This window comes from Pleurodeles waltl, chromosome 5, assembly GCF_031143425.1.
Source record: "Pleurodeles waltl isolate 20211129_DDA chromosome 5, aPleWal1.hap1.20221129, whole genome shotgun sequence".
NCBI classification, from domain to species: Eukaryota; Metazoa; Chordata; class Amphibia; order Caudata; family Salamandridae; genus Pleurodeles; species Pleurodeles waltl.
In genome coordinates this window covers 357,176,097-357,203,325 of record NC_090444.1, presented here as the reverse complement: position 1 = coordinate 357,203,325, position 27,229 = coordinate 357,176,097, and the positions used below count along the sequence as shown (strand labels likewise).

The 27,229-nt window shown below is 42.6% G+C and overlaps 1 protein-coding gene across 4 annotated transcripts in view; it reads left to right on the top strand.

The window, feature by feature from the left end:
* The window catches only part of MACROD2 (mono-ADP ribosylhydrolase 2), a 5,612,477-nt gene that overhangs the window by 3,494,653 nt on the left and 2,090,595 nt on the right, over positions 1-27,229 (top strand). For all 4 annotated transcript variants that reach the window (XM_069234098.1, XM_069234097.1, XM_069234096.1 and 1 more), the window contains exon 8: positions 15,946-16,019. In XM_069234098.1, the coding sequence (XP_069090199.1) occupies positions 15,946-16,019 (74 nt within the window). The remainder of the gene's footprint in view (positions 1-15,945; positions 16,020-27,229) is intronic.

Below are 27,229 nucleotides of genomic sequence, written 5' to 3'. Positions count from 1 at the left end.
ACAGCTTAAGCTTGAGGATGAAAGAACAGAGCCAAATCGAATTTCACTCCAAGGTTCTTTGCAACTTCAGCAGTGGCTGGTGGAGGGAGGACCGACTTAGGCCACCAATGGACATGGGGGAAAAAAGAGTAAGACTTACCGAAAAGAACATTTTGGTTTTGTCCGTATTGCATTTTAAATGATTTTTCTGCATCCTGCAAATAATCTCCGATAGACAATTTTGAAAATTCAGCTCAGAGATCATTGAATTTTTGTCAAGAGAAATGATTAACTGGGTATCATCTGCATACAATTTAGTTTCAATGCCATATGCATTGATAAGATTGATAAGAGGGGTCATATATATATTAAAAAGAGGAGGACTGAGGTCTGAGTCGTTGGGGACCCCCGTAGTAACTGGCCTTTCCGAAGAGTTGAATTGTCTCAGAGTGACTGCTTGTCTTCTCTCAATCATAAAACTTTAATCCACGCTAACATGTTATGCAAGATGACAATTTCTTTCAATGACCTGTAGGAGAATTCGGTGGGAAATAATGTTGAATGCTGTGGAAAGATCCATCAGCACCAGCAGTGCATTATTTTCTGCATCCTTAGTCATTTTTATGGTTTCAGACACCTCTAACAAAGATGATTCTGTAGAATACTTGGGTCTGAATCCCAACTGTCAAAAGTGAAGGGCGTTGGCATTTTACAAAAAATTGTTGGTTTACTAGTTTTTCCAACACTTTTGTTAACTTGGGCAATAAAGAGATTGGTGTTAAGCTTGTGAAAGTGGCAGGGTCGGGTAAAGGGTGTTTATTTGGAGAAGCTTCACAACTGCAAGTTTCCATGAGGGTAGGACCTCTGCTTCGGTTAATGATACATTGAGGATCTGATTGATAACCAGATTAAGAATATCGGATTAAGAATATCAATGGCAGCATGGAGTATCGAAGGAGGGCAGGGTTCATGGGGAGAGCCAGATTTGGATGCAAAGGTGGCCTTCCGGAAGTGAGAAAAGGCACGTTTCCTGAAAAGTTAGCAGATTTCTCTGTTCCCTATTGTTGGAGGTACAGGGGCCCGGACTAGCAAGCAGATCGATGGTAGGGACCTCCGTAAAGCCCGGTTACATCAATGGATCTTATTCTCAAAATAGAAATCTGATCACATAGGCTCTGAGAGGGAGGGATCTCTCCAGAGAGCGCCTTTGTCCGTACGCACATTTTGAGATTTTAAAATTAGTTTTAGAGTCAAATTGCTCCTCCTCAATTTGGGTGGAGAAATCTGATTGTTTTTTTACTCTGATTTTTTTATGACACAGTTTCTGTGGGTCTCTAAATTGTATTAAGTCATCTGCTTTGTAGGCAAGACGCCGCTTGCGCCCAACTTGTTTGTTTCAGTGCTGCCAGAGCAGGTGATGACCAAAGTGCTGAATGTCTACTCCCTTAATACGGACACGTGGCTGCTTCTACCTTATGAGGCTGACGAGGGAAACAAGTACCTCATGCGTTTGAGTTTTTACTCCAATTTTAATTCTTCTGCGCAGTTTTGTGAGTCTAATTTGGAAACACATATCATCTGTTTCAATTCTGATATTTCTCAAAACCTTTTAGGGAGCAGCAAAGCGCTGCACATCAACTTGAGGGATAGGGACAACTTTGTCACCATTTACATCAGCGAGGAGGGGAGGTAGAGTGCAGTGTTGTTTTGTCCTTGGAAACTAACGTATTAAATAAATGTGCAAAGAACAGGCCTGATTGAAAAACATCTGGAGTTATACCCATGAAATGATACGTTTGTAGGAAGCTAATATATTTGACTGCTCAATATGCCCTGGCATGTTAGTTTTTGCACGTGAATATAGGTTATGATGTTGGTAATCGGGTTCGTACTTTACGTTGACATCATGGCTGAAGTAAGGCATTTTGTTTCCTTGGCCAGGGTGACCTTATAGTAAGGCAATAAGGCCACCATTGTTACTTTTAGATCCAGCAAAACAACAACAGGGAGGGTGGTAAAGTGGCAAGCATTGGCAAAAGCAATAGGTCTTGTCTATGTAAGAGCTATTGGCTTTGCCAATATGTTTTAGCCATGTTGTACACCACTTTTGTTCAGCATGGCTAAAAGATAGTGGGGTAAAGGAGAGTGGTGAGGAGTGCTGTAAGGTGGAGTAGAGTGGAGTGTTATGGAATGGCATAGAGTGGTATTGAGTAGAGTTGAGTGGAAAGAAGTAGAGTGTCATGGAGTGGCGTTGCGTGGTGTAGAGTGTTGCTGAGTGTTGTAGAGCGAGTAGAATGTGGTAGAGTGGAAAGCCATGGAGTGGAGTTGAGTGCCATAGAGTGGGGCATAGTGCCAGAGTGGAGTGATGCCTTCTAGAGTGAAGTGCCACAGTGTTGTGGAGTGCTGTATATTGGAGTGGTGTAGAGGGTGTTGAATAGAGTAATGTATCAAGATGTAGAGTGGAGTTGATCATCATAGAATGGAGTGGCGCAGAGTGGAGTAGAGTATCACAGAGTGTAGTATTGTGGAGTGTCGTGAAGTGGAGTAGAGTTGCTTAGAATGAAGTGGCATAAGTGCAGTGGCATAGAGTGCTTTGGTTTTGAGTTAAGTGCTATACAGTGGCATAAAGTAGAGTGATGCAGAGTAGATCAGACTGCATTGTTGTAGAGTGTAGTAAAGTGTAGTAGAGTGGTGTAAAGTAGATTGCAGTGGCACAGAGTGCAGTGGTGCAGAGTACAGTAGCAGAGAGTTCAGTGGCGTGGAGTGCATAGTTCTGGAGTAGAGTGATGTAGAGTGCAGTGCCATTCTGTAGATTGTTTCAGAGTAGAGTGCAGTGTCATGGAGTGCAGTGTCATGGAGTGCAGTATTGTAGAGTGCAGTGGTGCAGAGTAGATTAGTGTGGCTTGGAGTGGATTGGCATAGAGTGCATCGGTGTAGAGTGGGGCGATGCAGAATAGAGTGGTGTAGAGTGTAGTGGCTTATAGTGCATTGGCATAGAGTGGTGTAGAGTAGAATGGTGCATACTAGAATGCAGTGTCATAGAGTAGATTAGAGTGGCTTAGAGTGGATTGGTGTAGAGTGCAGTGGCATAGAGTGGACTGGTGCAGAGTAGAGTGGCATAGAGTGTAGTGGCATGCAGCACAATTGGTGTAAAGTGCAGTAGAGTGGTGCAGAGTAGATTGCAGTGGCATAGAGTGCAGAGAAGTGTGGCATAGACGTCTGTGGTGGAAAGTGCCGTGTTGCAGAGTGGAGTGGTGTAGAGTGAAGTGGGATAGAGTGCAGTGGCACAGGGTAGACCGCAGTGGCATAAAGTGTAGTGATACAGAGTGGAGTGGCATAGAGTATACTGGTGCAGAGTGGAGTGCAGTGGCCCACAATGCAGTGGCATAGATTAGAGTGGTGTAGAGTTCAGTAGCAGAGTAGACAGTCATGTAGAGTAGAGTGGCATACAGTGCATTGGCATGTAGTGCAGTAGATATAGTGGTGCAGAGTAGACTGGCATAGAGAGCAGCGGCATAGAGAACAGTGGTATAGAGTAGACTAGAGTGGCATAGAGTTCAGTGAATTAGAGTACAATGGTGTAGAGTGCAGCACCATTTAATACAGTGGCTTAAAGTGTTGCAGAGTAGAATATAGTAGCATAGAGTTCAGTGGTGCAGAGTATATTGACATAGAGTGCATTAGTTAAGAATAAAGTGGTGTAGAGTGCATTGACATAGAGTCCAGTCTTGTAGAGCTGAGTGGAGTGCTACTGAATGCAATGGCGTAGAGAAGATTGTTTCAGAGTAGATTGGAGTGGTGCACAGCAGAGTACAGTGGTATAAAGTATAGTGGCATAGAGTGCTGTGTAAATTAGAGTGGCATAAAGTGAAATGGCATAGCGCGCACTGGAATAAGGTGGAATGGTACAGAGTAGTGTGCATTGGTGTAGAATGCAGTGTTGTGGAGTGGCACGGAGTGGTGTATAGACTGCAGTGGCATAGAGTAGTGTGGGGTAGAGTGCATTGGCATAGAATAGAGTGGTGTAGAGTAGAGAGGCTAGGAGTGGAGTGGTGCGGATTAGAGTGCAGTGACGCAGTGTGGAGTGGCATAGTGTGGAGTTGTGAACTGGGGACTGCAGTGGTGTGGACTGGTGCAGAGCAGAGTGGAGCATGGCAAAGTGAAGTATGCATGGTGTGGTTGTGTACCGTCAATACAGACAACATATCTTCAATTGAAATGACCATTGCATTTGCACAGATAAACATTTTTACTGATAAACGTATATAGCGTGCAAGTGACAATGTATGGAAATTTCATCACCTAGTGTACTGATTTGTTTTTATCATATTAAAATATTTCTTTCCACCACACTTCAGAATCACCATTTACATTTTGTTGTGTGCTAGAAAACAAAAAACATTGTATGACCTTCCTCAAGTATACCCCCAGTAGCCAGAATGATTATCATAATAAATCCTCACACTTTGAAGTCAGAGAAGAGAAGTAAACACCAAACTTCCTGGAAGAGATAGCCTGACATTTGACCACTGTCTTTGAATGCACAGCAAATGTGACATGATAAGAACAAGATATAACGGCATGTTCACAGACCTTCTCCAGTACTAGTGGAAGAATACAGTAAATAGGGTTTGGGCAACGGAAAGGACGAACTTAAGCTGTGCAGCCTAAAACAAATGGAGCCAGCAAATAAAAAGAAAGCAATTGTGAGTTATAAACAACAAAGCCAATGGTAAGACGGGGGTGAAATGCATTCCCAAGGAAGCTTTCAGAATGTCCCCAAGATGTTGTTAGCAAATCAAACAGGTGTGCTGTGTGGTAGGCTTTGACCTAATAAAAGAGAGTTACCTTGATTCCCCACAAAATCAACAAAATGCCAAAAGCGAGATAACCTACAAACGATAGCATGTAATTTTAGAGGGGCAGCTGTCCGGTACTGAGAGCCTGCACTTCTTTAATTTGAAAGGGAGAGTGCCTGCACTTCTCAGAACTGCTTCAACACATAATTGGAGAGTACCACCACATCTTGGGTGCAAAGATTTTCTCTGGATAGTGAGTACCAGAACTTCTATATTTCTATTTCAAACACTGAGGGATAGGGCCCCTAGTTTTTACGGTCTCTCACCCACACATTTCCATGTGGCATGCTTGATAATAGAGTCCTCACTGGGTACTTATGGAGGGAATTTGTCTCTGCATCACCCTTGCCCCCTTTTACTGGTGACAGTGTTCGCCTACCTTGGTTTAAAACTGTTTTTGGACGCTGTTCCACCTCTACACAAGACTTTTGTCTAAAAATCATGGTTTGCTTTAGTTCAGCAAGTCTTTCAATTGCAAAAAGGAGATGAGGGACCTAGTGGTAAAAGCTGCCAATTTTGGAATATGGGGAATCATTAGAATCTCCGCTGCGGTTTAGCATCATGTGATGCGGGCAAATCACTTAATCTCCCTGTGCTTAAAATAAGAAAGAAAAAAACGTGTAACTTGGGCTTTCTGCTGTAAAGTGCTCCAAAGCCCTTGGGTCGGGTTCGCGTTGCAAAAAAAACTGCAAAAAAAAAAGTATTCATCTTGAAAGCACCTTAACGCGATTCTTGGACGGCAACTATAACTAGCTAAGTATGCACACACTCTACAAACAATATTGTGAAGTGCACTGAATATTTCATGGATGCATCTGATGCGTATCAATTCATGATCAAGTAGCACAAAACCTAATGGATTTTTGATGAGGGATAATACCGCAGTAAGTCACTGTAATGAACATTACAAGTAGTGGGGATGCATGTTTTCAAAGAGCGGCTCGCATCTAATCCATTGGTCCTGCTTACCTGAGATGCATTTATTCTGGCCCTGAGCATGTTCATTTGGATAATGAGGTACTTGCTGTGGACCGAAGGAGATAATTTCCCTGCAGGTGAAGCTGCCATTAAGCCATTATACCTGTTTGTCATGCGTGTAACCCCTTCCTGGCTGCTCTTCCAGACCTGCATGGAGCGCAGGTAATTGGTAATGCTTGCAAATGATCTGTGAGCCGGTCACCATATTCACTGGATAAATGCCTCACTGCCTCTTTAGCCAATAAAGGTGCCTAGAGGCTGTACAAAGCTCACTCAGGAGCATCACATGCTCCCTGAAACGTTGTGCCAAGATACTGTTTTCAAAGATTTCATGCCTGGAGTGTGCAGTCTGCAAATCCCTCGGTGATATTGCTTGCATTCTGAATCCCGCAGCCCTGTTTTTAAATTAGGAAAAAACAAACCACAGGTATTAAAATGCAAAGATCTCTTAGCTGTTTAGATCATTGTGCTTTTAGAGGCAGCCTACAGACTCCCTTGAAAGATAGGATGAGTAAGTAATAATACACTTAGAAACAATATTCTTCGAAAAATGTTTTCTAATGTACTTGTAAATAGTCTAAATGATATTCTGGTTGTATTACCTAGGGGAATTCCACCACGGATGTTGGCCTTGTGTCTGGTCTTGCCGGGCAACTCGTGTCATGTGTGTACGCTATTTGGGAGTACAAGTGCACACTATTCATGTGTGACCTATGCATGAATACAAGTGCTCACTGTTCATGTGCACCCTATATGGGAATACAAGTGCACTCTTGCGGTGCATGCCTTATACAAGTGTACACTGTTCATGTGTGCCCCATGTAGGAGTATATGAGCACACTGTTTATGGGTGCTGTACACAGGAGTACAAGTACGCACTGTTCATGTGTGTGTGCCCTATGTAGAAGTATAAGTGCAAACTGTTCAAGTATACCCTATGTATGATTACAGGTGCTCACTGTTCATATGTACTACAAATTGGAGTACAAAGTGCACACTTATTGTGTGTGCCCTCTACAAGAGTACAGGTGCAAACTGTTCACGTGGCCCTATGTAGAAGTATAAGTGCACACTGTTCATGTGTGCTCTCTATAGAAGTACAAGTGCACATTTATCCTGCATGCCCTATACAAAAGTGCAAGCGCAGACTGTTTGTGTGCCTTATGTAGTGTAGGAAAGTAGCCTCTTTCTAGCATGGTTAACCGCACTTTTGGCCTGTTTGTCAGTGTGTTTGACTGTGTCTACTGGGATCCTACTAATCAGGACCCTAGTAGTTATGCTCTCTCCCTTAAATGTTGGTTGTAGAATACTGGTAATCCAGTATTTCACCCACAGTTGGCATACTGGTGCCCCCTTATAAGTCCCTAGAATATGGTATGTAGATGCCCAGGGCATTGGGGTTTCAGGGGATCCCTATGGGCTGTAGCATTTCTTTTGCCACCTATAGTGATCCCATGCAAAGGCTTCTACAGGACTGTCATTGCAACCTGTGTGAAAAGGTGCACGCACCCTTTCACTGCCATTTACACTTCACCAGGTCACTTATATGTATAGCAAGCCCTTCAGCACTGAGGGCAGGGTGCAGAGTATCTGTGTGTGAGGGCACCCCTGCCCCAGCAGAGGTGCCCGCACGACCTCCAGGACCATTTTTCCAGACTTCGTGAGTGTGGGGATGCCATTTTACACGTGTACTGGACATAGATCACTACCTATGTCCAGCTACATAATGGTAACTCCAAACATAGGCATGTTTGGTATCAAATATGTTGGAATCATACCTCAATGCTTTTGTAAGCATTGGTTGTATGTTTGCATGCTCTCTGGGGGCTCCTGAACAGACCCCCAGTATTGCCATTCCAGCCTTCTGAGGTTTTCCAGGCAGCCCCATCTGCTGCCACCTCTCAGACAGGTTTCTGCCCTCCTGCTCCTTGAGCAGCTCAAGCCCAGGAAGGCAGAGCAAAGGATTTCCTTTGGAGAGGGGTGTTACACCCTCTCCCTTTGGTAATATGTGTTACAGGCTTGGGAGGGGTAGCCTCCCCAAGCCTCTGGAAATGCTTTGAAGGGCACAGATGGTGCTCTCTTTGCATAATCTAGTCTATACTGGTTCAGGGACCCCCAGTCCCTTCTCTGGCACAAAACTGGACAAAGGAAAGTGGAGTGACCACTCCTCTGTCCATCACCACCCCAGGGGTGGTGCTCAGAGCTCCTCCAGAGGGTCCCTGGGTTTTGCCATCTTGGATTCCAAGTTCGCAGGGCACTCAGGGAGCATCTGAGTGACCAGTGCCAGCAGGTGACATCAGAGCCCTCCCCTAATAGGTGCTTACTTAGCTGAGGGCTATTTAGGGTCTCTCCCTTGGGTGGTTCTTCAGATTTGGATTGCAAGACTCCAGCAGGAATCCTCTGCATCCTTTACTTCTCCTTTTTACCTAAGAAACTGCATCTGGACCCTCCAGGAACTCTACAAACTGCAACGAGGAAGCAAAGACGGCTTGTGCAACATTGTATCTTCAGCTCCTGCCAGCAACTGCAACTGTTTCCAGGTTGTGCATCCTCCGAGGACAGCCTGTCTTCAGCCTGCACCAGATGAAGGAAGGAATCTCCCTTGGAGTGAAGGAGTCACTCCCCTGCTTCAGCAGGCACTCCTCTACAACAAACACCGGTGGCGTGGGTCCCCTCTCCTGACGAAGTGCGTGGATCCCGCATCATGGGTGATGGACTGAAGTGGTCCTGGCGGTCTTGACGTCCTACTGTCCAACTTTGGTGGCGGTAAGAGCTTGCCTTCCCACACAAGACAGTACCCCTGTGCACCTCGTGTTTTGCAGTTGCCAAGGCTTGTTGGCATTCTTCCACGAAGTTCTTTATGCACCGTGCAGCTCTGGCACCCAGCACTCCTCCCTGCAACTCACAGATTCCTGAGTGGTTCCCTGGCAGCATGGGATCCCTTTGTGTAGTGCTGCGTGGGCCTCCTTTTGCACCTTCTTTGTTCCCATGCTGTGGGACTCCTGTGCACCCTGCCTGGTCTTCTGAGGGCTCTCTGCGCTGCTGAGATCCCCCTCTGCCTCCCCTCCTGGGTAGAGTCCACCAGGTCCCTCCTGGTCGCGGGCAGCACCATTTTCCGCTAACCAAGATGTTTGTATGTGCCAAGGATTGTTGGCGGATTCCAGCAACGCAAACTAGACTGCAATCATCCATCCGGCGTGGACATCTTGTGCACCAACTAGAAACCCGCAAACTGTCTTCTTGGGTGCAGTACTGACTGTTGTTCTTCACCAGTGGTTCTTCTTTTGCACCTTCATCCGGGTTAGCAGGGGCTCCTGTTCTCCCTGGAATCTTCAGTGCTTCTTGGACTTGGTCCCCTTCTTCCACAGGTCTTCAAGTCGAGGAATCCATTGTTAGTGTCTTGCAGTCTCCTCTGGTGCTTGCATTATCTTCTTTCTCGTGTTCTTGTGTGTTCTAAGAAAGTTACTCTGATTTACTCCTGCTTTCCTGAGCTCTGGGATGGGTTCTATTAATTACCTTTGGTGTTTTCTAATACTTCCAGCGCCCCCCTACACACTACACTTGGCTAGGTGGGAAACCAACATTCACATTCCACTTTCTCAATATATGGTTTGTGTTCCCCCAAGCCCATTTCTAACTATTGTGATTTTCACTATTTGCACTGTTTTCTAACTGTTTTTCCAGCAATTTCTGCGTATTAGTGTATATATTTTGTGTATTACCTCCTAAGGGAGTATAGTGTCTATGGTATTTTTGGCTTTTGTGTCACTAAGATAAAGTACCTTTATTTTTGTAACACTGAGTATTTTCTTTCATGTGTGTGAGTACTGTGTGACTACAGTGGTATTGCATGAGCTTTGCATGTCTCCTATATAAGCCTTGGCTGCTCAGCTACAGCTACCCCTAGAGAGCCTGGCTTCTAGACACTGCCTACATTTCACTAATAAGGAATAACTGGACCTGGTATAAGGTGTAGATACCAAAGGTACCCACTACAAACCAGGCCAGCCTCCTACATGTAGGAATACTAATGCACACTATTCATGTGTTTTGTATGTCAGTGTACAAGCACGCACTGCTTGCGTGTCCCCCCCTATGAAACAAAACGTGCACATGGATCATATGCACCCTATACAGGAGTACAAGTGCACACTGATCATATGTGTCCTATGTAGAAGTACAAGTGCACACACTTCATGTGTGCCCTATATGGGAGTACAAGTGCACACTGATCATGCGTGCCCTGTACAGGAGTACAAGTTCACACCGTTCACGTGTGCCCTATGTAGGAATAAAAGTGTAAACGTATGTAGGAATAAAGGTGCACACTGATTGTGTGTGCCCTATACAGGAGTACAAGTATACGCTGTTCAGTAGGAGCACAAGTGCACACTGTTCATATGTGCCTTATACAGAAGTACAAGTGCAAACTGTTTATGTGTGCACTAGATCAAAGTACCAGGGCACACTGGTCATGCATGCCATATGTAGGAGTACAAGTGCAAACTGTTCACCTGTGCCCCATATAGCAATGCAAGTGCACACTGTTCATGTGCGCCTAATGTAGGAGTACAAGTGCAACTGTTCACGTGTGCCCAATATAGAGTTATAAGTGCACACTGTGCGCGTGCACCCTATTTAGAAATACAAGTATAGATTGTTTGGGTGTGCTCTTGTGCTGTCGAGTGTCTAGCACATCAGTGGCATTCTCACCTGACACAAGCAAAAAGACACCTTAACCTCTGTGGCATTCCTTTCGCATAGGCCAGTGTCAAAGGTAAGTTGCCTACATACAGGCAGCATGGCCCCAGCGACGTTGCCTAGATATGCGGCTAGAGCCAGCGTCTTCACCCGAGGGAGTCTGTAATTGCACCCCTGTGACGTAAATCCTGGAGAGGCCATGGCTCCCGACTGTTCATCTGTATGCATGATAACTCTAGGAACCATCTAAAAGTTGCTAGTTCTTGGTCTGTAACTAGTGATTGTTTCTCTCCCTAGATAAATGAATTAACTAGGCCTGGGAGGAATTTTAAATTGATCCAGTGGAATGAGAGGAGTTTTGCTAATTCCACATTACTCTTGTACTCTTACTGATTCTGCCAGTGGGAGCGCTTGCATACTCTGCAGTGACTAAAACGTTTAATCACTGCAGAGTAAGCAAGGGCACTGAGCAGTATTTTTATGCGCTATTTTCTTAGGCAAAATGTATCATTGCATCCATTTTTGGACGTAAGGGTGCATTTAGGACTAAGAAAATAGTTCTAAATGCCCACTCTGCCGCATTGGTGAATTGCGCAGAAACTGGCAGAATTGTAATGTAATTCTGCGTAATTCCGCAGAATCAAACTCTACTAATTTTGCTCACCCCTAGGCGAAAACCCCTTATTTCAAAAGCTCTGCACCACCTCTACATCTGAGGCCATATTATCAAGGTGGTGCTGAGTCCTCCGTATGCGCCAGGGTGCAACCAAACTGATTACTCACAGAGCAGACAAGCCCATACACCTCACTTCTAGAGCAAAATACTCTCACCAGCACACGTGCTTACTTAGAGATAGTGCATGCACTGGTGACAGTGCAGCACACATACACACCGAAGGGGTTCCCCTGCCATCTTGTGCCTGTCCGCAGATGCTCTCTTGGCCCCTCTGATAAACTGGAAGCCCTGCACTGGCCTCCCCGGTGCCTTCAGGACTCATCTGAAGAGCCGGGGTTCACTATGTCCTGTGGAGAAACGAAGGCACAGCCCTTGCTAAACGGCAGGTGATTGGCGAGGCTTGGCCTCTTTTTTGAAGGTGTCCAGAATTACCCTCACGAGAGAGGGCAACTGTAGCCCTATTCCACTTGGAGAACTCCATGGAGGGCCTATAGAATCCGATGGGTACAGGCATGCCAAAAATGTGTTATTTAATAGTTGGTGCTAATTCTTCTCATTTCTCTGGTGCCAGGCACACAGTTTGTCCAGGCACGTATTTAAATAGCGTGAAATGTGCATATGGGCATAATATTTCCTTAATTTGTATTATACCACGCCCACATCCAAGGAGGGAATGTCCTCCTGGGACCGAGTCGCTGGTAGCATTGCACTCTAGCAACAAGTATTCCAGATGGTACGGTGAAAATAAAGTACTATATCCCGAATTGATTGATCTTGCTAAAACAGGTGGAAATATCGATTACACTCCAATGGGGATTGTGATTATCTGTCTGAGCCATTGAAGAAGGACTCAAACATTCCCTTTGTATTGGTAAACGTTGATTGATGTGCCGAAGGCAGGCCTACGCATGGTTTGTTGGCCTTCTGCACCAACCGCAATTTATGTTATATAGGGTATGTGTGTGTTAGTGAGGCTTATGGGTCCTCTTTTTTTCCCAACTAAGATGTTTGACACTCACATTTAGGTCACTTAAAACAGATTTCCTCGACGCTGAAGTTGTGTCCAGAGCACTCATCTAAAGGACTAAGCATTCTACATAGGGTGACCACCTGGCATTGAGGCAAATTCTGGACAGGACTGTAAAAAATTCAGGACAAAGGGTCAAAATTCAGGACAAAAATTCAGGACAGAGGGTCAAAATTCAGGACAAAAATTCAAGAACATACGTCAGTTTTACAGACACACGCAAGAGAGGCCATGCCTCACTATGTTGTCAGTGCATTTATTTACTCTTTTTTTAACATAGCACTATTTATTCACTGTGGTCCTTTTGTGATTGCCTTTTGGTATGCTACATTCAGGTGTCACATTACTTCCTTGTTCAGTAGTAAATGAATGCCCTTCAGTACTGCGGTAAGGCCATCACCCCTACCCAAATCTACCCGATCTTTCCTGAAGATATTATGTTTCTGAACATTTTAAAACCCCTGGCAAACAGTTTGTGAAAAATTAAGGTAATAAACATTATGCTAGTTTAAACAAATTGAACAAAAACATCTGGCTCACCCCAACCGCCCATGGACTTTCAACCTAACTTTTTTTTAAAGAGGCAGGGCAGATGGTGTGGGCGACAGTCTCACACCTAATGTCAGGATTTGATATACCCATAACTTGTCTGTAGTCTCACTGCACTAGAGTGTATATCTGGGACTCTACATTTATCTCAGAAATGGGAGCCCAGACTACCAATCAAAGATAATAAAAGAGGAGGATGAACTCGAGATCAAATGGGAGATCCACTGCAAGTAATTCAAAGGGTTGTTGCTAAAAACTGGATAAAGAAAGAAGAGAAGAACAAGGTGGGACAATTCCTAAAATCAGACAAGATGGGTCCACCAAGACTATTCGAAGGTATTGGGTACCTGGGGAGTTGTCTCTGCACACAGGAGCGAAACAGAAGGGGCACTGTCAAGTGGTTGAACAAGCAACACCCATCCACCTTGGCAAACTTTTCTGGTGCAATGGTCTGCTGTTAGTGCTTTTGAAGGGTGAGCAGGGGCCAGACCCCTTGCAAGGTTGTGCAAGGCAATTGCCCGCTTTGTCCATGTCTTTATATGGTTCTGCACCACTACACACCACTGCACCCTATTCTGTATCACTCTACTTTACTCCACTCCATGCCACTGCACTCTTCTTCATTCGGAACCACTCCACATTATGCCACTGCACTCTATGCCACTTCACACTATGCCTCTGTACTCTACTCTGTACCACTCTACTCTATGCCACTGCACTTTGCGCCTCTCTACACCACTGCGCTCTGCTTGTCTGCACACCATACCACTCCAGTCTAGGCAACAGCAATCTAATCCGCACAACTCCACTCTCTGCCACTCTGCAACACTGCACTGTATGCCACTGCACTCTAAGCTAATACACTCTATGCTAATGCACTTTACTCTGTAACACTCAACTCTATGCCCGTTGCACTCTACATCAATACACTGTACATCATTCTAATCTACTCTGCACCTCTGCACTCTATACCACGGCACTCTACACTACTTTACTCTATACCTTCACACTCTATGCCACTTTATGCAACTCCACTCTAACCTGCACCTTCCACTCAAAGCCACCTCACTCTACTGTGAAATAATCTACTTTATGCCACTGCACTCTGTGCCACTGCATTCTATGCCACTGCACTCTACCCTGCACCTCTCCACTCTATGCAACTGAACTCTACTCTGAAACAATCTATTGTACACCACTGTACTCTATACCACTCTGACCACTGCACTCTAGTTCAATGCACTCTACACCACTGTAAGCTGACACTCTGCAACACTGCACTGGCTGCCACTATACTCTACACCACTCTGCTCTGTACTACTGCATTCTGCACCAATATACTCTATTCCACTGCATTCTATGTCACTCTACTCTGCCCAATGCCACTCTATGCAACTGCACTCTACACCAGCACACTCTAAACAACTGCACTGTATGCCACTGCCCTTTACTCTGCACCACTGTACTCTATGCCACTGTTCTCTGTACCACTCTATACCACTGCACTGACACTCTACACCACTCTACTCTATGCAACTGCACTCTAGGCACTATACTCTACACCACTCTACAATACTCCACTCTGCACCACTCTATACCACTGCACTCTATGCCACATGAGTCTACTCTGCACTCTATGACACTGCACCACTCTGCATTACTGCACTCTCTGCTACCCTATTGTATGCCACTCTACTCCACTGCACTCTATGTAACTCTACCCCATGCCACTCTATGCCACTCACTCTGCGCCAATGCACTGTAAACAACTGCACTGTACGCCACTGCCCTCTACTCTGTACCACTGTACTCTACGCCAATGCTCTCTGTGCCACTCTACTCCACTCTACATCACTGCATTAACACTCTACTCTGCAGCGTTGCACTCTCCACCACTGTACTATACACCAATGTACTATGTACTACTGCATTCTATGCCACTGCACTCTATGCCACTCTACTCTGCATCACTCCACTCTACAGCACTATACTCTACTCTGCACCAGTCTACACTATACCACTGCACTCCCTGCAGCGTGAGTCTACTCTGCAATCTATGCCACTGCACCACTCTACACTACTGCTCTCTCTGCCACTCTATTGTATGCCACTCTACTCTACTGCACTCTATGCCACTCTACTCCGCCCCACGCCACTCCATGCCACTGCACTCTAAACCACTGCACTCTACGCTAACACACTCTAAATAACTTTACTGTACCCCCACTGCACTGTACTTTGCACCACTGGGCTTTACACCACTGCTCCTATGCTACTCTACTCCACTCCACACCACTATGCCACTAACTTTAAGCCATGCTGAACAGCACCTACTCTGGTGTATAACATGGCTAATGGCTAAAACACATTAGCAAAGCCAATAACTCTTTCGTAGATGAGACCTATTGCTTTGCCAATGTTTGTTAGTACTATGAGGTACCGAAGTACCTGAAAGAACTGTGAAAAATACAATTACATCATAATAAAGGCTGATACATTTTGGTTAAATAAAAAAAAAGTGCATCTCAAATACAGATTTGAATAATATACAGTTTATACCTAGAACTAAAAAAATGTATAACACTCCATTAAAACCACACACTCGACAGCTCACCTTGGAACACCATTACCTCTCTAAAAGAAATATCTTTGCCACCAGAAAACTTCCAGTGACTCCTTTTAGAAAAGTTAATGCAGGTTTTCAAGCCCCTTTGTATTTGAAGATTTACCAGTTGGGCATATTTGCATGTCTTTAGGGAAGGAGACCCCCTGGCAAGAAGGTCTGATTCTCTGTCTGCCCCTACCTCCGAGCTCAGGAGACTTCCTGCCTTCCAGTCCGGCTGGGGAAACTGATCTGCCCGTAATTTCTCCCCGCCTCCGTTGCCCTTTAGGTGAAAGGCTAAAATAATGGACAAATGCCGTCCGTTAAAGCTTTAATCACGGACAATGGACAGCAGGGCGAAATTACGGACAGTCCGTGAAATTTACGGACGGGTGGTCACCCTAATTCCACATGCAGTGTATGCAAATGTTCTGATTAAGCATAATTCTTTTGTTGTGTAAGCAGATAGTTTATTTTTACACTGCGAATGCTTTGTGAAGTTTGAAGACGGTGTATACATTTCCCATCGACATCTACAAATAGAACTGATTGTTTTATTTCTCTTTCAACTTAGGTTTCCCAAATGAGCCAGCAGCAAAAATAGCCTTGGACGTCGTCAAAGAGTGGCTGCGGGACAACCACAGTGAGGTAGGAACAGACACGCTGGCTTGCGGTCTGACTCCCCCGAGGATGCTGCTTGCCTCCAAGTTACCAGAATGTAACGTGAAACAGTGCTGTCCTGTGAAACCTGGCCTGGCCCGCTAACTACTGGGTCAAGTTAATGTCAGCACAGTGGCGACAGCCCATTATTTAAGAGATCAGAATACAAGGCTGGTCGCGGGGTAAACCTTGTTCTGAAGTGAAAGGGAGAGGTTTTGTATTTCAAGTGATGCTGGAGATGTCAGCGTTTCTACTAATGAAACTAGGAATATTCTTCAAATTATTGAATTGGGCTTTAATGACTGTTGTGTTGATGTAAGCAAAAGGTATTAGCCATATTACAGACGTGCCCTGGTAATGCTCCTGCTTTCTGTGCTTCGGGGCACTTCCGTATTAATCAAGGGGACAAAAATGCTTGTGTTGACCAAATGTAATACCCATTGCATGGCTGTATAAGGTGCAGGGTGTGGACACATTTTCCATCCTTCGCAGGAATCGAATGTGCAACAAGGTCGACATTTGGACCCAGAAAGATGTGTGGCCATCACGACCAATGGGGCCATGGAAAGCAAACTCCAATCAGGAAAAAAAGTTAAAAGTTCTATTACAAGCTCAAAGTAATGTAGACAATGTGGAAAATAGAGTTATAAAGATACATAATCACCAAGGGTTGCCCAAGGCGTCAAAATAAATTCAGATGAACTAACATTAATAAAACTGAGCACTCAAGAAGAATACATAAAATCAATGAGAATCTGTGTGACACGGATATACGATGCTCAGAATTAATAATCATTAGTCAAATTTAACAGAGTTGAAAATCTTTGGCTGGGCACAGGTCAAGTGTACAACTAACCAAGTCAGGGAAATACATGTGTGGGGTGGAACACATACAGGCAAAATACAAAAAGTACAAAAAGGATAGAAAAAATTTGTAAAAGATAATCTTCGACTGCAAAATACTCATTAAGTTTGACTAAAGATATGTAAAAAGAGAAAGTGTCAGCATATCAGAAGCATTAATACGAGTGTTCTGAAGGGCAAAATAATAGGATTACAAAATTTTTAAAAGGGCATTTCAGGGGTGAGGGCAAATGGTAGAGAGGAATATACCTCTCCATAGGACACAACATTCAGGGAATCTTCATCAGCAAGGCCTCAAGGTCAACAAGCATAAGGACAACCTATACAAGCAGCAAAGGTCTGTTCAGGAAAATGCTGCAGTCTGACCAAGACTGACTAAAGTTCAAATGCCCACTGGTATATCAATTTACAAGGAATGTTCTGCTTTGTCAAAGGTGTCAGTTCATGTTACGTTGAATAGACATCATCCAAATATAATTAATCACTAGACTCCAGGTTGCAACAATTCGACAATTTCCCAAGTCTGTCATGGGAACATCTCCTTTCCGTGTGACTCCAAGCAGGTTTCAAATAAATATATCAGATCTCAGTCCATGTTCCTGCATTATAACGTTTCCAAGGACAAATGGGTACATCTCTCCACGTCTAAACAATTAACTTATTACAAAAGAACTTTGCCTCTCATGAGAACAAAATCTGAAAGAATACTTCACGTTAAAAAAATATATATATTTTTACATGACTGCAAAATGCAGGCTCTATAGCCCACACGTATGCTAACACAAGGGAAAAAATATAATGCATTTAATTATTGCATTTTAGTAAAACACATATAATATGCAAACTTAGAGATTCAACATTAATACATTTTTCATCAGTATGAGTAAAACATTTAATTTAAAATGAAAAGCTTTGTTATTGCATTCCAAAAGTATATCAGAGAATTGCATTTCTATCACTTGCATATTTTCCAAACTCATTAATCTTTCAATAATCACAAGAAATTCAATATTGTTTCTATATGCACTGTTAGCCTGGAATCTAAATTACATTTTAACATGAGTTTTATCCTTCTAACTTGTGATTTAACTAGAAAGGCACCAAAGTCGAACTGTGAAATACAAGCAGTTGCACATTTAAAATGATTGTCGGTGCAGCTTTCTACCTTAGTTCTTCTACTCTTTACTTTCATAAACTAAACTTGTCACAGTCTGAAGCTTTTTGTAACATGAGGGACAGCACTAAAAGTTATGCTATATTAAGGGTGAATTCCAGATTTTGCCTTGGAGCGTGGTCAATGCAAACCATGAGAATACTTTGCCTCTGTCTCTGCACCATGTTATAGAGACACAGGCAAAAAGGTCAATTAAGGGGGGTAGCATCATGAAATGTCATTGTGTAGGAGGTGGCACAGAGTTAAGGTACCATATAAGAGTGACCTTCAAGCGAGGGCATGGAGGAACCCTAGGATCCCTCAACCAACCCCCCCACGCAGAATGGGCCAGCCAATATAGACATGAGGTTGCACACAGAGTTTCAGTTTGATCCGCAGCTTTATTTTTCATGCTTTGCTCTCGGAATACTATATGCTTATTAAGTAAATTAACATGTACTGGAAAGAGCAATTTCCCACCGTCACTGTTTATGGCTGGAGCAAACAATTATGTGATCATGGGCCCAGATCCATAATGTGTCACTGAATATTATAGAAGGAAGTATAATGTATTGGGTGGTATTTGGAGTCAATTATGTGTTCAATTTACATACACCCTTGGCATTGCTCTTTTGTTGCTGGGGGCTTATTTGGACTGTAGCATCCGGAAGGCTTTAGGGGAAGATGGACGGAGGCTTCTCTCACTTGTAACTATAAGTGCTATTAAAGCATAAATCAGTCCATCTGCCCATAGCACCCTTGGCTTTGTTCTGTTTTTTGCTGGGGACTACACTAAGACTACTTCATCTAGAAAGCTGTAGGGGAAGGTGGCCAGGGGCCCGACTGCTTGTGACTATCAGTGCAAATAAAGTATGCTTCAGTCCCACTTTGTGGGATGTGCAATGGCTGTGTCTGTGCAAAACCCGAGGGACGACTGTGGCCAGTTATTGGCTTGAAGGACTAGGCTCACTCCCTTGGTGTTTCATCCTCTGGGCTGCTCTAATTGTGTTGTTTTGATTGATATTGTCTTCCATAACCTGAGTAAGCACAAAGCTACTGTGCAATCAGTCTCAGTATCTGCTGCATAAAAGCTACTGTTGATACATTTTTAAAGAAGGTGGTTGGTGCACTAGACAACAAGACTGCAGCTACTGTATCCTGTAATAATGTTCTACTGGCCGACAACCCTGCGTCTATACAACAGGACATTGGACCAAATCAGTGGCATTTTATGGAATCCCAAACAGTAATATAAGCAGTACTGAGGATGTAGCAGCATCTGGCCAGATGGGGCCACAGGATGTGTGTGCTTACAGATAACAGAAATTTAGTGGATAGGAACATCCTAGGTTTCACAGATTTTGTTAACTATCCATCTTCAATTTGATAATTTGCAAGAGAAATTAAATTGTATAGTTCCATGCACAAATGAAATAATCTATTTTAGGAGTTTCAGCAGGCCACAATAACTGATACCTTTAATGACTCTATGCATGGGAGTGGAATATTAAGAAATATTGATTTGTCTTTGATATCTCAGGTGATGTTTCCTCCTCTTCCTCGGATCAATGCTAGACTTCCTGATAAAGTATCTCTTAGCTCTGGCATTGTGGATTATAGTGCTAATAAATTGGGGCATCTATGCTCACCAATACTGAATATCGTAGTTACCATCACTGGCTTGTCTCCATGTAATAGTATCTAAAAATGCCCCTGGTGTGCCTAAGAGCGCTAGTGAGAATTTTATGCTACTAAAGAATGAGGTGATTCATTGATTTATTTCTTGGTTAAGGCAATTGGTGAGATTTAGCGTTTATCATGAAGCTATTAACATGGATACAAGAGTGGATTTGCTTGGGATGCAGAGTAATATGAATATTGGTGACTGCATTGTCAATACTTTAAACAGCGCTTTCAGGTGATGCTTCTTTTAGACATGGCCTTTTAGATAACACACATACTGGTTCTGTTTGTATAGTTCACCTGGGCTACTTTTATAGCTCCCAACCTAGGCCATGTAAAGTGTTCCGCCACTGTGCAAATATGTCTTGCCACAAGTCACTTTACCACTGCCTGGTTATCAGTAATTAATCCCAGTCTCCTAACCAATAGATTTTCAGCTTTGGCTGACACAGAGGTTGTTGGTTGACTTCTTCACCACTTACTATTCTATTACTAATAGAATTGACACCTGTACCTTATAATACCTGTTGCATTCCTAACAACATCTGGATTTAACACCAATTAGAATACTTTAATGGAATGTGCTGGCATTCATCCGAAAATCTGTAAGAAAGAATAGCTGAATTTGATATCCCAGTTCCAGAGAATGTTACTTGAGAAAACATGGTTGACTTAAGAAGTCTCAATTAGTGTCTTCTAAACATGCAGAATATTAGTGACTCCCTCCTCCCATGTTAAAGATAAAGGTAGGTTGTTGTTATGGATGATGCTTACAATTGATTGCAGTGGTAAAGTAATTCAAACTGATTCTATTAATATAGTGGCCTAACCAATTCATATTAAATACTTTTGTCCCCTAATGATATTCAATATTTTACAACACAATTACTACTTCTAACTGCAGTGAACTCAAGAAATCTTAGTTCTTTCATAAACTGTTTGTTTTAGTATGCCATACTATCTAAATTAAGTCCTGTTAACATTATGGTAGTGGGAAACTTTATTATTAAGCTGGAAAATAAGGATGGCTTGTTTGATCTCATGTGTAGGAATGAATGTGTCTTGGAATGCACATTTAACACCATTACTTGGGTTGTTGGCTAAACGCCATCACTTTTTTTTTACCATCTGCTGCCTCAACACCCACTTTTGGTGATTGTGGAGTTGGTAGTACTGTTGATTATATTTTTATGTCCGAATCATTGGTTCATTATTTGGCTGCTTTTGAAATACTTGCCCTTACTTTTAGTGATCACAATTGAGTTATGCTCAGCATTTTTGCTTGCAACATATTCAGACAGGCTTGTCCTTAAATGGAATACAGGGAAATTGTCATAGCCTGGTGAAGGCAGTTACACTGAAAAATATATGATTTCAGGATTAAAAGTGAGCAGGTTGTCTATACTGCAAATAAAGGCATTGTGAATTGCTTGCCAATTTCAGCCTTAACTCCAATATTATTTTATCCTTAACAGCAATATTATTTAATCCTATGAATACCTATTCTCTATTACAAACTTAAAATAATCTTTCCTTAGCGTTAGAGTTTTGATAAAAGAACATACTAAACTTTTAAAATCTACTGTTAAATCTCAATATATAACAATCAATGCAGGGGCTCTTCAAATGTATTTAGTGTGGATGCTCAGTATGTATGAACATAATCTATTGACAAATTTTACAGTTGGTATTATGCACCACTATTTATCGTTTCCCAAACCATGGACCTTACTTTAAAATTCAAAACTCTGTCCATGTGGTAATCAGCCATTACAATCTAGATGCACTTTTTCTGTGATATTTTCAGACATGAAAGAAATATATTTATTGTGCCCTTATTGTGTGATTTAGATTTCAGTGATTGTTGCACAGCCTTTCTATATGTTCAAATGCTGTCACTACCCGTTTCAGATCAAGTTTGTAATTATAATCCAACTATCAATTTACCCACATGATTATTCGTGGTTATAATGCAAGATGTAATTTACCTTTCAGTGATTTCACATTTTTTAGATTGAAACTTTGTTGTATTGTATTATTATGTGGTTTGTATTTCATATTCATTTTCTGACTTTTAATTGTGACTTTGATGTTTAATTTCTCTTCTATGTTTTTCTGATTAATCTTTTTAACAATTTAAGCGATTTAATGATGATAATACATAAAATAGGACATAATAGGGCTCCTAGATTTATGGTATTTATTCTCTTGATATTTCCGTTTATAATTATCCATATTTATTTTTATTTTTTTTATTTTTTCTGTAGTTATCAATATTCATTTTGGGTTTTGTGAAATAATGAAGCTGACACTGGTATATTTCCACATTTATAAAACTGAGAAAAGTACACCTGTACTTGAATGTCTGACAGGTTTCATTGATATGAACACCCCTAGATACTAAATCATTTGACTTACATGAAAACATAAACATTTTACTATTAAACATGTTCACATCTGCAGCTGTTTAAGCCTCATTACTAAAATGTCTATATTTTTAGCTCCCTTATCTTTCATTCCAAACAGCTATTGTCCTGGCAACCATGACTGACAACATTTATAATCACTCACAAAACATCCTAATTTCCGTATTTATCCACATTTAAAAATAAATACAGACAGGATTTTATTTTTTATGTCTGTCTTTATCTGTAAAAATCTGGTAAAATGGAAAACAGGAAGACTTAGATCAGTGGTTCCCAACCTGTGGTCTGGGGACCCCTGGGGGTCCGCAAAGCCTCCTCGGGTGGTCCGCGACTGCAAAGAAAATTTAATTTTATTAACTGATTAGGTCCCCAGCTTTCAGTAATGTCTCAGTAGGGGGTCCATGGATTCCAATAAGGATTCAGTGGGGGTCCCTGGGTTCCAGTAAAGATAAAGTGGAGGTCCACAGAAGTGAAATGGTTGGGAACCACTGCTTTAGGTATAATATAAGGGTACATTGTAGAATCTTCCTAATTAATCTTTGCCTGAATTTCCTGTTTGTGTTCAATAATGGAAAAGGGATTAACAGTGACAACTTGTTTGTAAAATACAGTGTGGTTGACAGCCTGGCCTTTAAGCGAAGCCCACGTGTATTCTTAAATAGGTGTCAGCGGGAGGCTGAAATTGGCTCCCTTTGTGTCGTTTTTCCAGGTTCGGATGAAAGGGTTCAGAATTTTTTTTTCTCACAGAGGTTCATTTTCAGATGCTTGCTACACTAGTGACGGCTTACAGATATTGTTTAGATCCTGTGTGCATGGCATTCACTCACACTATGAAATGTGCACATTTCAACATAATGCCACTCATTATTATATCATCTGATTATCTTATTATTTATGAATCTTCTAACAGCAATCCATGGGGAAAATAGATCTTTATTCATCAATACGTTGACAACACTCCATATAACTTCATAAGTTCAAGTTATCAAACATTCTGAACTTGAAATCTTTCCTTGGCAATCTAGCAAACCAGATGTAATCACTATATTTGAAGCTAAAAAATCAAAAGCTTGATTTAAAGTCTGGTGGAGGGGCATACCATTACAAATGTGATGGTTATCCTGTCCACCATATTACAAGTGTAGTATGATATCATACAAGATACCTGAGGGATGAAGAGCACCCTTGCGTTTTTTACGCGTTGTGGGGGTGTTTATGAGACTAGGAGCTTGATTTAATACCTGGTAACTGGGTGCTCTGTCCCAAACATAACAGATAATCTGTTTGCCTTATTGCAAGTGCATTAGAATGCCCCTGTATTAAGGTGGACAGTAATGTATAGCTGTATTGCCTTTCTCCACCACCTCTACACATTCCTGTCCACAAGTGCAATTTCACTGTATACTGTCTGTGTTGGGGAAATGGGAATTCCCCCAATGCATAACCCTCCGCTGTCATTCTCAGGAGTACAGCTGCAAAATAGTGAGTGATTGAGTCTACCAGACGCACTATTGGGATGCTTTGTGAACTTCCAAGGGTTGTTAACTCCACAGCTGGGCATAGGAGTACATGTACTAATGTTAGATATACAATGTTTTCTTATTCTGGCCCTTGCTTTCGGTTATAAATAATATATATGGTAGGGATTACTTTGTTGTCCTAAGCATAGTTTATATTGCAGTGCTCAGTTTTTACTGTTTTAATCTCTTTAATTGTTTTTAAATGAAAGTGATGGGGCACATTTACTATTTTTTCACTCAACATGGAGCCGCGAAGGAATATGCTGCACTGGATTGTGTGAAGAGGAAGAGCAGAAATGCTCCCGGTTCACAAAGATATGGAGGATTTCTGCTCTGTCCTTGCACTGGCCCACTATGTGCTGCCTAGTGCTTGTGCAGGTACCCTTGCACTACATTGCAAGTGTGCTTACATTATGGGCAGGATTGTTTTTGTTAAGGAAGGAATACCTTCCTCCACAAAAACAATCCTTAGAGGCATATAACTCTTTCTGTGTGTGCTGCTGAATGCACAATATATGGGAAGAGGAAGTAACAAGGACAAACCAAGGTGTATCTCCTCGTTATGCGACTGTAAGAGGTCTCACCAGTTGGTGCAAACAGATGTTTACTAGTCTTTGAAAATATTAGTTTGCATCAAAATACATGGTTGGATGCGCTATGTGCTTCGTTGCGCTACTTTGTATTTACTAAACCAGGCTAAGCCACACAAAATAGCTTTGCTGGTTTAGTAAATGTCAAAAAGGTTTTTGGTTGGGGCTGTGCCGCAAAAGTGATGCAACCTTGATGCAAAATCATAGCGTGTCTGTGCCTTTGTGCCTTGATTTACCCCTGATTGTAAAGGATGCAGAGCTCTAGTACAAGTTTCCCATTATATCTGCAGAGAGGCTTCAGGGGCAGAATTGAGATGACAGGAATTTCCCTAAAATAAGGAATAACATAGAGAACCTGAAAAGTCGGATCCAGTTCTGAATGCTTTTCCTCCTTATGTGGGAAATAAAGGGCCCAAATCCCACATATACGTGCCATCTGCTTGAAACAGATGTCAAATGTATTGGGCCTTTTTCTTTTGCTCATTGGTGGTGAAAGGGAGCCGGGGTGTCACAGGAGGTTCTTTTGCTCCCACAGCTGAAGAATGTGGGTGGGGACTGACACAACTGACTACAGCCCCTGTAGCTTTGCTGGGAAGCCAGGGCAGGTCTGGGCATACCAGGAAAGATGCAGTTGTTCAGAATGTTGTCCCCTTGGGGATGCTTCTCTGGGCAGGAGGAGATGTAGCACTACCTCCAGAGCTGCCGACTTTGTAACTGGGGAACCAGGTTGAAGTCCTGGCATCAGCTCAACATCCTGTGATTCTGGGCAAATCCCGTAATCTCCCTGTGCCTAAAAAACATGAATGTGCCCTTGTGTCATGTAACTGGTGCTCATGTATAGTGCTCCAATACCTTCGGGTCAAGTTCATGTTATATAAAGTTGCAAAAAAATTAAAGAAATGGAACAAAAACTCGTATTAGAGCCCACAGTATAGGAAATCGAAATAATGTGCATTGCCAAAATTAATAAAGTAACCCATCGTACCTTGACTGTTCATCCCTTTTTTTCTCAGCATGAGAGCAGTTAGTTGCTATAAAATGAAGAAATGTTTTGGTTCTTAGTGTAGAGTTGGTTTTCAATGTATACTTTATGTATGTAGTATGTTTCAGTAGGTGTAGCTGCAGGTGATGTTACATTTTTTCTCAATGCTGTTTTTTATGTGACGGAGCACTTCAAACTGCTTAACAGCAAACGTTATCCTCATGTGCATGTTCATCAGAAGTGCTTGCGTATTTTGATGTGCGAGGCTGGACTTCGCCAGCTTTCTCAAGTTTCTTTTACCCATTTTTCATCATGGTCCATGTCTACTCTGCATTCTAGTACATAAAAAGGCATGGGTCTTACTCTGAATGTACTTCAGGTTTAAACTTCCAGACTGACGCATTCTGATGTGGGTAGGCGATCACTTTCTTATTCGCCTATACCCAACCAAATAATTAAGAAATTTAGGCAAGATTTTCACATCTAGTTTTAAAATACATATACAATCTTCCATCCTGTGGCATTGCCACAATGTCCCCAAACATCTCTTCTTGTCCCAATATTCATGCCCTCAAACCCCAGTAGTTGCCCTAATCCACACCATCAGCCTTAGAGGTTTTGATGTCAGTATGTGTCCACCTTTCATGGGTACAGAAGTGGAGTTGGATGAATACAGGGTAGATGGTTGTCTCGCCTGTCACACTAGTGACAAAAGCTGTTAGAACAACTGAAACATTGAAAATTGGCATTTGGAGCTAGTTAAATGGACTTGTAGTAGAATATTAGGCAGTACAGGAAACCATGTGTTCTTAGCAAATAGTAATTGGACCCTTTCTCTACTGAAAATTGTTTCGGACTCGTGCTATCTTTGACTCTCAGTGAGACTTTCAGTGAGAGCTTTTCCAGATTTTGTAAGCTGGACCGAGGAGATCTGAAAGTAAGGGAGATGTGCACACAGTGACTTTGCACAATTAATTGCTCTTACCCATGTCACCTCGCAAATGTGGGCGATGGAGCTCTGTCCTTTTTTATTTTCTGCCCCACATTTCAAACTGATTCTTTATGCTTTAAAGAGGGAGTGAAAATAAATGTAGACACAGATTCACACACATATATATACACATAAATATATATATACACACACACACACACACACACACACAAACACAAGCTGGCCGCAGGGTTGCTGCTGCTGCACTCACCCCGCTGCGCTCACTGAATTCCTTGTAAGGTAAATGTGCTGTTGCTCTTGCACACACGTGCTATCTCAGGCTGTTTGAAGGAGTGTGTGCCGGGCCTAAGAGCTCACTGTCTTGAGATCGGTGAAATCATCAATCAAGCAAAACCATAGCCTCTACCACTGAACTCCACCCCCTGATGACGTGGAAATATAGTAACCCAATGTGCTTCTGACTGAAGCCCTGCAGTACCAGGAGCTATGCATCAGTCAGGGAGTGGACCCTGTTACTCTACCCTTTTGCAACTCGTCGCAGAGTGGCGTGGGAGCAGCAGGCCTCAGTGACACCACCCCACGGACTGAAGAGTCGTGAAAGGGTAGGCTAGAGACTACAGCATGAACGTCAACTCACCAAAATGTCCGCGTAAGCGGCGGTGACATCACACCCCATTTAACCTTTACTTTCACTCACACACGCATAGTCACCCATACACACATTTACACATACCCACACCCCCACACTTAAACACACTCTCACCCTCAAGCATGCACACAACATACATTTATAATCATCTTTAGTTTACCTCAGCTGGGGGAGCGGAGGGGTTGCTAAGCGGGTCATATTCCAGCAAATTAGGATTCATTTGTATTACATTAATAGTGAATAAATGTTATTCGCTGTGTGTAATAATAAATTGACAGAAAACAAAGAAAGTGGAGCTGTCCTTGTGTTACTGGCACTGATTTTGCCGCCTCTGATGCCAGGGGTCGCCCTACATGACGTCCAGGGGATCAGGCGCCAC